Source organism: Tyto alba, unplaced genomic scaffold (genome assembly GCF_018691265.1).
Source record: "Tyto alba isolate M040663 unplaced genomic scaffold, T.alba_DEE_v4.0 Super-Scaffold_7, whole genome shotgun sequence".
NCBI classification, from domain to species: domain Eukaryota; kingdom Metazoa; phylum Chordata; class Aves; order Strigiformes; family Tytonidae; genus Tyto; species Tyto alba.
In genome coordinates this window covers 571,340-584,319 of record NW_024881328.1, presented here as the reverse complement: position 1 = coordinate 584,319, position 12,980 = coordinate 571,340, and the positions used below count along the sequence as shown (strand labels likewise).

Here is a 12,980-nt window from a genome sequence, read left to right as displayed (position 1 = left end):
GCTGTTGCGTAGACTTTATTTCAGCCCCTTTTTCCATCTTCCTTCTAGCATAAAATTTCTGCAAACTCCTGACACTTTTGCCTCATTTTGTAACGTGCTGTTATATTCATTTTCAAAGAGCACTTAGCAAGCTTCACTGTCCACAACTCACAACTTTTGACATGAAGCAGTCACAGAACTCGACTGTTGCTTCTTAGCATGTTTCTTTTGGTTTCCACTCTAGGCTCATTCATACATTCCTTCAGCAAGAATTCACATATCTGGTGTTATCTTTAAATGTAACCCGCATTTCCTACTCCCTGTCCTCAGGGGACGGTTGGGTCAGATATTAGGAAGAATGTCTTCACTGAAAGTGTTGTCAAGCACTGGAACAGGCTGCCCAGGGAAGCGGTGGGGTCACCACCCCTGGAGGGATTGAAAAGACGTGCAGACATGGCACTTAGGGACATGGGTTAGTGGTGGGTTAATAGGTGAACTCGCTGATCTTAAGGCTCTTTCCAACCTAACTGATTCTGTGATTCTGTACTGCATCTCTGATGCCTGTTCTTCATCCGTAAGTGTAATGTGATTGCAGTTGAATGCTTAATATTTCTGTCAAAATAATTTTAATTAAGTTTTTCTAATTGTTTCATGTACTTATCTTTCAGACTATGTTTAACTTTTTCCTTTCTTCATAATAGTGCGATGTCTCCTTTGCTCTCTCTTACGTATGATGACACTTTCATTTGCTGTCTGTGAAGTTCAGCTAATATTCTTAGAACTGAAGTTAGCTTGAGAGTTGTTGAAAAATAAACATCTGGATAGTAGTATATGAAGTTAAAAAAGGTATAAAATAGGCAGCAACTTCTGTTGATGATACACAAACAAGGATGAAATTCAACTCAGCCTTTTACTTACGAAGCTCTTCAGGTTATAGGACCTTAAGACAAGTGATAGCTATCCTCTGTGCACTACAACACAGTTACACAACGTTTCTACTCTGCAAAATATACTTACTAGGTAATCAATTACATTCTTCATTAAAATAGGTTGCAACGTACATTTGAAAAATTAGAATTGTAGAGCTACATCAAAACTACAGGAAACAGGAGTCTCAGACATTAGTATTAGCATTCTTTTCATTTAGTTTGGTAGATGATACCTGTCTACCAGTAGGCACTGTTTATGCTGGAATTAAGATCTTCATTACGCCAGGAAATAATTATGACTGAGTTTGCAGGAAACTTACATATGTAACATTGGATTTATCTAATTAATTTATTCTTTCAGATCCACCGACCACCAATGTAAACAAACCCCAAGTGTCAGAGAGTGTTCATACCAATGCCTATGACATTAGGACAGAACCAGAACAAGGGAATCTCTACTCACCAGAACAGACATCTCTTCATGAAAGTGAGGGTCTGTTGTGTGCATTTTAAATATTAGAATATATTTCTGTATTTACTGTATAAAAATGTAATACAATTATGAATGCAACAAATAACAAAGTTATGTAATATTTTATTTTTGTTAAGTTTTTCAATGCTTTTTTTCTTATGCTGGCTTCATATCTACAGGGTCTGTAGGTAACTCAAGGAGTTCAACACAAATGAATTCCTATTCTGACAGTGGTTACCAGGAAGTAAGCAGTTTCCATAACAGCCAGAACTTGAGCAAGTCGGAAAACAGACAGCAGCATTCCCTTATTGGAACCGCTAATAACCATTTGGTGAGAAGCTCTCGAGCTGAAGGGCAGACATCAGTCCAGGTATGCTCAAAGTGGTACACTTTGTCTGCACACTGCCTGTAATACAGTTTTAGAGACAGTAATTGTATAGCTGGATCTGCCTTTGGATGAGTTGGAGTTAACATTATTAAATGACACTTCTATTTAACACCTTCACTGGTTAAAAAGCAGAAGTGGCCTGCAGCAGACATAGGCTTGTTTGCTCAAGTGAGCACGCCTGTGACCTGGTTCAGGAGGATGGTGTTTGTGTTCCTGTACCTTCTACTGGTTCTGGCTTTTTTCCCCTCCTTTTTCATTAATCGGAATGATAGTAGACAGTAATTGAGAAAACTTTATTAGCTTATGCTGGCACTCTGCACTACTGTTCCTGAATTTCCAGAGAGTAGCAAGGAAAGAGAGCACAGGAGCATATTAACATAGAAAGCCAAATAGGAATGAGGGACGGATGTTTTTCTAATGTTAAATTGCCATTTTGTATATTAAGAAATGCTGGTTAGAAAAAAGTTAGAGGAAAACCTGAAGGCATTATGTTTAGGGTAAAAGCGGCTCTTGAGCTGCTGTTATGCGTTGCTGAACTGTGTGCATTTCTTGCGGGCTCGTCTGTCTGATGGGAGAAAAGCATCCACTGCGTGGCCTCGATGATAAATCTAGCGCGCGTCTTTGTTGTCGAACAGCCTTCAGCCAACGTTGGTACCAACCGAGCCATGAGACGCGTCAGTTCAGTCCCATCCAGAGCACAGTCTCCTTCCTACACGGTCGGCCCAGGCGTTTCCCCTTCGAGGGGGTCCCTGCGAACGTCGCTGGGCAGCGGGTACGGCTCCCCGCCGGTGCCGGAGCAGAGGCCCCTCGCTTCCCACGCGTATTCGTCCACCACCCTGCCCGCGCCGCGGGCGGCGTCCCCGTACGCGGCGCAGAGGCCTGGCTCCCCGCCGGCGGCGCGGCGCCTCGGCTCGCTGACCCCCAGGCCGGCGGGCGCCCCCGACGGCGGCGCTTCCCACCACCAGCCAGCGGTGCGGCTCGGCTCTCCTCTCGCCCTCACCGACCTGCACACCCGGGTGGCTTCGCCGTCCCAAACTCAGCTGGGCTCCTCTTCCCCGAAGCGGCCTGGCATGACTGCCGTTCCGCAGCACTTGGGAGCGACCCTGCAAAGAACGATTCACGACGTCGAGCAGTATGGACAGCAGTATGAAATATATGAGAGAATGGTCCCTCCGCGCCCGGACAGCCTTACAGGTTAGTAAAAAGGTAAAGACTCAGCTCAAAGCTTGGGGCAGGCCCGCAGCGGCAGAAAACCTGGGGTGAAACAGTCCTTTGGTGGATGAAACGTTTGTAGCGCTGGGACGTAGTTGTAGTGGGTGGATCAAACGGGCTGCAAATACCGATGCCAGGCACTGTGTATCATTCCTATCCTAGCTTACTTGTGAATGCTTTCTTTTTAATTACTAGATTGCTAGCCATGCAATAGATTAAATCCTATGTTTTAAGCAGCTAAGTGAAGTTTGGAGTCTTCTAAACTCAGCATTTTTGAAGATAAGGTACATGTGAATGTATGTGCAGGTTATACACAAAGATACTAGGCTGGAACTAGTTCTGTGTCTAGTTTTTACTTAAACTATGTAACTTAGTACCGATGAATTTTAGTCTTCTTTTTTCCTAATATTTCTAGGCTATCTGAAAGTACTTCAGCTTAAATATAGGGTAACCATTGTAACAGTAGCTTAAAATAAAGCCCTAAAAGGTAAAATCTGTCCATCTGAGAGGCAGTTCTTATTAAGATGCCGTTACTGTACATTTTAAGTTCTGTGTGTGTGTTACTGGTTTCGTTCTGACCTTCATCTAAATAAGCACAGACCAGGTGACTTTGCCATTAGACTATCTGCTCCCTTGAGCAGACTGCAATGTCTGGTTTTTCCCTTTTAAGCTATTATACTGCAGGAAATCCCAAAATATTCTCATTCCTTAGCAAAAGGTGTAAGATGTCTTCTCCCTCACCTCTGTTGCCAAGGCATAGTAATCTACCAGTTTGAAGAGGGGGGATGGGTTTGACATGAAGGGCTATTCAGTAGTTTCAGTGGATGCAGTCCGGCGGGCTGCGGAATTTGTGATGGAACAGCAATCTTGTAGTATTAAGGCACTTTACAAATACCACTGCTTGAGATTATCACCTTGTCTAAACAGGTGAACTGATACATCTTTAGAAAAAAGGAGTTACTGGGATAGTGAATCAGTAATTCAGAAACAGATGCTTGAAATTGAATGCTTTCAGTATTAAAGAAGTAGTTAGCAACTGTGGTAGTCAAGCTTAGAGAGCATCTTACTTTGTAGCCACCTCCACTCTAATCTTTCCAGGAAACTTGAAATGGTGTGACTTGCCTGTGCTCTGTGTTACAAACTGTGAGTAAGAATCCCTCAGTATTATAAAAAAACCCTATTACGTTTTTCTAGTACAAATGAGTTTTCATGTTCCTTTAGAGGGAACAGTTCAATTTAACACCTGAAGTCCTGAACTCAGATTTGTATAGGATCAGTTTTCTGAGAGGAAGTTGGAGGCTCTGGGGGAAGGTTAGTGCTGTAGCAGCCTTTAGCACAATCCAGAGCTCTTCCCTGCTGTGTAAGCTGGTGTAAGAGACGTGATCAGGTCCTCCCCTCCTCCTGTGTGTACTGTCTGCAGGAAGGGTCTCCGAGCGGTGCACGTTCTGGGAAAACGGTGATGTTCGTGTGATGAGTGTCTTCCCAGGGAATGGCACCATCACCCGGAGATGCAGGCCCGGTTGCCGGCTGTGCCCTGGACGGGGGTCCGGTTGCCAGCTTTGCCGTGGTGAGGTCCCTCTGTTTTCACCACCTGTAGATGTGTTTTATTGGTGATGACCTGTGAGACCCCCCCAGGTTTCCTTGCAGACACTGCTAGAGCAGGTCTGTGACTGGGGGGCGGGGGGAAGTACTCAACAGCAGGATACGTTTGGTTACACGCTGCTACTCAGCTGGATTTTGAAGTTGGTCCACAACCTCCATCATTTCATTACCTTCACAGAGATCACTTTGCATATTCTGTTGCTGTGATAGCTGCTAAAGCTTTAGTGCCTACAGTGGTAATGCCAAAGTGGACAAAAAAGTATTCATTTTATACAGTAGTTTAAAAAATATCTTTCAAAACGGAAAATTATGCCAGTCTTATGCCCTACTTCAACTGTGAATGACTAACCATTTAAAAACGTGTTTGCCTTGGCTATACCGCCCATATGTTTCATACTTACTTGCTAGGTTTCTTCTAACTCTGTTAACAATTTATGATTTGATGTAATGAGTGAATGCTCTAGATGAACTCTGCATATAATTCTAGGCATGAAAGATGATAAATTATAAGATTGAAAAAATAGGTTAGCAGTCTAGGAATGGAAGCAGGAGGAATGCTGATCTGACACCAAGTGTAATGTACATGATTGTCACATATATTTACTGTAGTGGAATGGGAAGTATATTTAGTCATCTTTACTCTGAAGAATTTAATTAAAAGAACAATACTGGTGAAACCACAGAATAAACGAAGACTTGCAAGAGCAGAAGGAACTGGAGTGAGTTCAGAAGTGGTGAAGGGGAGGGACATTAGGCCATCGTAAGATGCAGTAAAGAAAAGTCGGAGAGTGGAAGAGGACCCCATGGCAAGGTAAATCTCGGAGGCAAAAGGGGAAGTATTGTGTCATTATTTCAAAGGAAGGACAAGTTCAAAAGACTCGAACGTAGACGTTAAAAGCTTCTCAAAATTAGAGACTATTCCTGGTAGTGTAATATTCAAAAAGCAAGTTGGTGTAGGTGGTAGAAGTATTATATGGCAATTATATAAGTAAATTAAGTTTGAAAATAAATATGAGTTTGGCTTATAGTTTATTAAGTATGGGCATCTGAGGCTTGTTTAGCACTTAACTAGATAAACGTTTGGCCAAGGAGACTGTCAGTTAGGAGTGTGTAAGGCAGTGAGACAGATGATGCAGTAGTGTGGGAGATTAGAGGGGAGTATTGAAATGCAGCAATTCTGAAATGCTTCCGGAATGATTTTTTTGGGAGTAGGGGTAGGGGAGAAACTGATGAGTGCAGAAGAGATTTCCTTTGGGTGATGCATCCTCTTCGTTGCGAAAACTCTGTACCCTCAGTTCTAAGAGCAGCACAGAAGCTGACAAAACTCAAGTAGGAAATGGTGAAGAACTCTCAGAATTAATTAAATTCTGTTTTTCCACTACCTGCTTTAGTATTAGTGCTTCTCTGTAGACTCTGGAAGTATAATTTATAAAAATAGGGGAACTAGGATGTTTTAATTGAAAGTATTACAAATAGATGAGGAAGTTGGTGGAGGGGTCGCCAGTTAGTACAGCACCAGGGCACAAGGGATATCCAAAGCATGCGTTAGATAGTCAATGGGAGGGGTGGTGCTATGTGTGGAAAAAATGGTCCAGGGCTGAAAAAAAAAAGATACAGAATTAAGACTGTACCACTAACCTCCTAATCAGAGTGGCAACAGTGAACTTAATAGGAGATTGGTTGTTAATGGAGTAAAAAGTCCCAAGGGGAAAGATACATCAGTGCTGGTGACAGAAGTACAGTAATGCTCTGGAATGCACGGAAAAAAGTTGTGGGCAGCATGAATGAAGTTTTCATGGAGCAAGTGGAGGGGAACCTTCACAAAGAGAAGCAAGTCTGAACCTGTGCAGTGCTGTTCAAAATGCTGTTACTGAAAAGCTGCTCTGCACCTCTGCCAGTGCTGTACTTGGATCTGGCACTGCAGAAGCGGTAGCAGGAGGTCCACTGCTGAGGAACTGAGGTTAAATGAGACAGAGATAAGGAACTCGGGAGGGAGAGCTGGAAGGCAAGGTGGAAAAGATTCTCATAGAGCCGCAGCGTAGCAATATATCTACACACTCATCATGGGCGATTTAAACCTTGTAAAGACTTTTCTCCACATGCTTAAATCTCTGCTGTCACTACCAGGAAGACTCTTGCTCTTACTGCTATGTATTGTTTCATTTTCAGGATTATGACCCCCTAAGGCTGTGCCCTGTTTCACAGCTGGGTTTCTGTCAGGTTCACAACTTACCTTGTCATTGCTGAATCTGTGAGCTGCACATGCTGACTCAGCTTTTACTCCGTATGTTTTAGACTTTCAACTATCAGTGCTACCACAAACAATTGAATTGGAAAACTAAAGCTGTCAGTGTATGGAAGAAGCTTTTCATCAAAGAAATGCTACTTTGTCAATGAATTTTCAGTATGGATCATTTAACAGTGGAAGGAAGTTTAATGGACAAATCCTTGTAACTGTAGATATAACTTAACACCTTCTCTTGGCTAAGAGAAGAAAGATCCAAGCATGCCAGCTTTATTATTTTTGCTTGATACAGGCTGTGTACACATTTCCCTCTTCTTTGTCTTAGGCCTGAGGAGTTCATACGCTAGTCAGCACAGTCAGCTAGGACAAGAGTTACGATCAGCTGTGTCTCCTGACTTGCACATCACCCCCATCTACGAAGGCAGAACTTACTACAGCCCCGTGTACCGCAGCCCAACTCACGGCACGGTGGAGCTGCACCAGGGATCCCAGGCCGCGCTGTACCGGGCAGGCTCAGGTGGGTGACGGGCTCCCAGCGCCGCCCTCCCCTACGCGCGGGAGCTCGCCCGCAGCCTCTGGCACGCAGGGGAGCTCTGGGAGAGTTGGAACGCCAGCTTAGAAGGAAAAACTAGGTGTTACAAACTGATGGAGGCAGAAACTAGGTTTGAAAGACTTAAAATAACCAGCAGGAATTAAAAAGCTTTTGTGATGTTTGCAAGAAATGCTCGGGGCTGCGTGTCAGTGTCAGCGTAGGGCCAGAATGTGTTCTGTTTGACATCACGCGCTCAGGAACATCCAAGCAAAGCGTGTTTGAGAATGCAAACAATGTACTGCTTCATCTTGCATTCCCTGTGCATCATTCTTATGAATTGAGCTAGTTCATATATTTTTTTATTCATCAGTACACTAAAATGATAGCTTGCTCACTTAAATTACCCACCACATCTTTCGCCATAAAAATTCTGGTTTTACCCGAGTTCTCAGCAAATGATAATGTTAAATGTATCTGAAGGTCATGTATTGAAACTGAAATACTTCTGTAATATCTCATAGAATTGCTACTCATATATATGAGGCACATAGGCATTAGATGAGTATTAGAACTGATTTTCTGTAAAGACAAATGTAATAGAGATCGCAGTGCAGTTTGTTCTTTAAGGTTGATTAATAATTTGTATAGTGGAATAATTTCCGAAAACTCTCAAAATACTAGAGTGACTTAACTAAGTAACTCTCTGAAAATATTCCTAGAGAAGCAGCCAATTCATATGTCATGTTTTCACGCAATTGAAAATTGGTTTTCCATGTTTTTTAAAGTAACTGAAGTACTGAGTAGGGAATGTTGAAGGAGACAACAGTTTTTGCAATTCTCCTGTCTTCTACAACCTAGAAAAAGAAACTAAGTGTGTCAGGATGAGGGAGATACAACTAGAAACTGGAATTCTCTGTTAACTTGTCTACCTAATATCACTTACCTTGGAAGAACGAAAGCTGCCACAACAGCTCTGTTACGGCAGGAAGAAGTGTGTTCCTTGTTTTGAAATGATCAGCTTAAACCTTGAAATCATCCTCTTGTTAGCTTTTTGTCAGGGAAAATGTATGTGTCGTTGAGAAAAGGAAAATACCATATAAACTATATGGATTTTTTTATTTGCTTACTTTTTCTTTTTAGGAACGTTGGCAAATTGATGTTACTGTTAGTTATTGAATTTTATTGTAAGCCTTGAAAACATTTTGCATCCTGATTTCTGCTTGATGGCACAAGATGCGTTCCTTACTTTAAATACTTGTTGAGGCAAGCTGAGGCGTAAGCCTGGTTCCACCAGCCCTTTTGTTCTGTCACTAACCTCTCTCTCTTCCCTGGGACATCGAGTAATTGCTCCCTTAACTCTAGTGATAGCTTTCAACACTGAGCATGACACATGTTTTTAAGACTGACTTTTTTTTTTTTTTTTTATTGCACTTTTAACCACGTGTTGCCTCTTCAGTAGAGATTTGTTACCTAGTGTGTTGTTTTCATACTGATTTTATTGCAGGAGTCGGCAATCTGCAAAGATCATCCAGTCAGCGTAGCACACTCACATACCAAAGAAATAATTACGCCCTGAGCACCACGGCTACCTATGCGGAGCCCTACAGGTCAGTGCAGTACCGGCTGTCAGAGCCCAGCTACAACAGGCTGCAGCCCGCGGCGCCCGCCGACGACGGGACCCCGCGCTCCCCATCCATAGACAGCATTCAGAAGGACCCCAGGCAAGTCCATTTCCGCTTCCGAGGATCACGCATGTTTGCTGTAATAAGATTTTTAATACATTCCTTGAATATATAGGGCACTTGGTTGTGCATGTCCCAGTTTTACGTTGTTTAAACAACCGTGACTAATTAAGACACTCAGATCTATTCCTTTGCAGCCAAAGTAATAGATGCAGTCGGCTTGTTACAGTGAGAAAGAGCAACTTTTATGCAGTTAGTTACTATTGCATTTTTCTTCCACGTTTATTTTCATGTGGAAGTTATTACAGGAAATACAACTTTCATGAGAATTGACTGGATTATTCCAAATATCTTTGAGTAACTCTACAGAGCAACCTGTAATATTGTAGTAAGTTTTCTCTTTATGGGAATGGGAATCGGCGTTTGAAAACTAGAAAGTACGTGCTTAATTTATTTCAGTGAGTTTTTAATTTCAAAACAACGTAAGTTCTAAAATGATGTATAAATGTACCATTTTGAAAGCGCATCCATTCACATTTTTAAAGTAGTTGCTAGCTTGGCGTTGTAAATGTTTGCACGCAGCGTGGGCACGTGGCGAGCCTAACGTTATCATGACAGTTTATTAGAGACACCGTTCATTAAAACCTTGCATTTTAAAGTGGGAGTATCAAAGCCCAGTGGGTGCAAAGCTCGGCGGGGTTTCTGGGGCTGCTTGTCCCCACGCGGGCGTGCGCTCAGAAGGGATCCCAGCCCGGCCGCGGGTTGCCGGTGCGCCCAGGCGGCGCCCAGCCCTGCCCCGGCGGCGCGCCGCCCGCGCCGCAGGTGTCGAACCAGCTGGGAGCTGAGCCAGCCCGTCCTGGAGCACGTGGCCCCCGCGGTGCCCCCAGCGCCTTTCACGTGGAAACGGTGGGGCACCAAATCGACTTGGAAAAGAAAGAGCTGGTAGCTCTGGTCAGGCTGGAGCCTTACACTGAAATCTTTGGGTTTTCTGCATTACAGAAGGCTCATCGCGTGATTCCGTTGTTTCCGAGATTGGCCCTATCCTTCAGTCTAGAAAATAAAAGCACCGTTTTTAATAGATTCCCTTGTTCCATTCATTAGTGGAAATCAGTGTATTTATTTTTTTAATAGATATGGAGAGATTGGATAAATTTCATTTAACTGAACGGTGCGTTCATCTGAATGATGTTACCAGGGTACCCTTACCCCTAAGTAGTAATGCTTGCTAGTCGCATGCTACTGCCAGGCTCTGCCAGCATGGCTTACAAGAAAAGTTACTTATGGGCAGAGGTGCTTCACATTCATACCAAGGAGCTTTAAAGAAGTTCTGACTCAGTTTTCATTGCTGATGCATCTTCTTATCTTGTAATTTCACAGTGGAATAGATTTACCTTACCTTTTAATCTGCTTCTGGTTCCGATTTGCCTGTCATGCTACTGCAGAGGTTAGGGGTTAGGTTAGTGTGTTACAGCAGCCTCAGACCGGGCTACTTGAAACCATCGCCCTGGAGTAAGGGTGAGGGAGAGTTCAGAAAGCTACTAGTTTTATTAGAAAGGCAGTTCTCCCTAAGTTCTCCCTGTCATTAGTATGGAGAAATGAACCTCTAAGTTGCTGAGCAGTTGAAAGTAGGCACATAACTGAACTTTACCTTTTTGGTGACTGTAGGAATCCTGGGGAGACCCGGCTGGCCGGGCGAGCGTTGGCCTTTGAATAGCTCCCTAGAGACTGTTCTTGGAACATCCTTTTAAAAAAAAATTTACTTGGATTTTTGAGCATGGGAAAACTTAGAATCTATTTCCCCCTCCCTCCCCAATCTTCCTTTATGGAAGAAAGATAGCCCAGCAAGTATTAATGAGTATATTTCTAAATCTGTGAATTGGGCATGGGTATGTTTAATGACTTCTCCAGGATTTGTCTGTGCAAAATCATTTTTTTAATGAAGGAGATTTGATTTTAATAGTTTTAAGTTTGCGATCCCTGCATGACTCAAATTATGCAAACTTCCCTCATCGGATCATCATGATGAAATTTCAGGCTGTGCAGCTTTTGTTGAAGTATAATTGACTTCAGACTAGGAAGAACATTGAGCTCTGAGAAAATAAATGTTCTGTGGAAGAGATGCCCCTGAGTGGCATTGTTAAGTGGGGATCTGCTGCATCATATATTTAAGTTTGGGGAGATTTATGTAGGTTGCGGTGTTTGAGTTGGTATAACTGTAGTGTCTCTACGTTTGTGTGATGAATGACTGTGCTATATAACACGCAAGGTATAAAGCGTCCTTTTCCAATGGGAAGACTGAAAGGTGATGTGGCTCACAGTTGCTCTAATATGCCTGGTTTTCCTCCTAGCCCCGATACTCCAGAGCAAAACCAGAACTGTTGAAAAACACTTAAGACGCTCTAGTAATTCTCCGTAGTGAATAAACGTTCACCTCTAACTAATGCCTTCTCTTGACCGTGTCCGTCTACCGAAGGGAGTTTGCCTGGCGAGATCCAGAGCTGCCGGAGGTCATTCACATGCTGCAGCACCAGTTCCCGTCGGTGCAGGCGAACGCCGCCGCCTACCTCCAGCACTTGTGCTTCGGGGATAACAAAGTCAAGACGGAGGTACTGTACTCACAGCCTTCCCCTTCCTGGGAGACGGGAAACCGAAAACTAGACATCTCGCCTCTCTTTGGGGCTGTTGTCATCAGAACGCAGTATTTTGGACCCCTTCGTGTTTCCGTTTGTACCGGATATATGATAATATTGAAGTACCTAGGTGTGTATGATGGCACACACGTGAATGTTTTATATTTTACATTCAAGTGGTGTAATCTGGCAGAACTGTAAAGTATGTTTACCAGAGCCTGCTTTCGTGTAACCGGTTTATGACTGGAGACGAAGAAAAACAAGATTTCTGGAAGGCTTTCCACTGGTTCTGATGAAGCTATTTTTAAGGCATCGTAGGGAAGGGTGAGCTGTCAAGCAAAGAAAAGAAATCGAACCCTAGAGATATATACAGGGTTTATGTCAAAATGATGTGGAAGGGAGGATACGTCTGAGTGAAAATTCAGATTACTGTTGAAATTTCTGGAAACTGTTTGCATTTGAAGAGCTGCGCTTTTTGCAGAGCAGCTATGAGCTCTTGATCTGAAGGAATTTGCTTTTTTGTTCATGTCATGTATGTGTGTGTTACGTGTTATTTTCAGTATAAACATTATTTCTGATAATAAAATGTTGGTGCAACTTTTATAAGAAGATAGCCCAACATAATTCAGTGTTGCTGGACAGCAGATGAAAAGATGGTGGTGGTTCTGATGTTCTGGTAAAGATTGCAGTGATAATCAGGTGTAGACAGATTCATAAGGTAGCCTTGCTATTTTATAAGGGATACGGCAGCTTATTTAGGAATTCTTGCGATATTACTTGTCTGCACATGCTCATCGATAGGAGACCTCGTGCTTCATCACTGTTTCCATTTTCAGTATTACAGAATATTTTTTTTTTAGAAATTACGGAATGTCTGCTTTCATCTTCTGAAAAGTACACAAAACCAAAAGAAACATGTCAAAGTTAAAGCAGAATTTGAATGTGGTGCTGACTTGTATGTCATATATGAAGTGGTGTCTCAGTTGTTTGCCCCACTTAGCATTAGAAATATTTGATATGTTTTTAAATCACTTCTGGTGTAAAGGATTGCAGACATATTATGCCGTACAATCAAGCTCATAAAACCTTACCGAAAGAAAAAAGTCATCTTCTTGACTCAGAAGACCAGGTGACTTACAGCAGTCAGACACGACTGTAAACGTAGCCACATAAGTGTATGGAGTTTTGGAACAGAAAATTTCTCCTGTGCAAGCAGAGAAGATTGATGTACTGGCAGTTACTTCTTTTGACTAGGAATAATCATCTGTTAGAAATTCTTAGAATATGGTGACAGACAGAGCGCGATTGT

At 42.8% G+C, this 12,980-nt stretch overlaps 1 protein-coding gene across 1 annotated transcript in view; it reads left to right on the top strand.

Moving 5' to 3' along the window:
* PKP4 (plakophilin 4) overlaps positions 1-12,980 on the top strand; it is a 75,349-nt gene that overhangs the window by 31,661 nt on the left and 30,708 nt on the right. Inside the window, 6 exon segments of the mRNA XM_042783718.1 lie at positions 1,270-1,401; positions 1,560-1,750; positions 2,404-2,962; positions 7,153-7,344; positions 8,864-9,080; positions 11,515-11,647. Of these exon segments, the coding sequence (XP_042639652.1) occupies positions 1,270-1,401; positions 1,560-1,750; positions 2,404-2,962; positions 7,153-7,344; positions 8,864-9,080; positions 11,515-11,647 (1,424 nt within the window).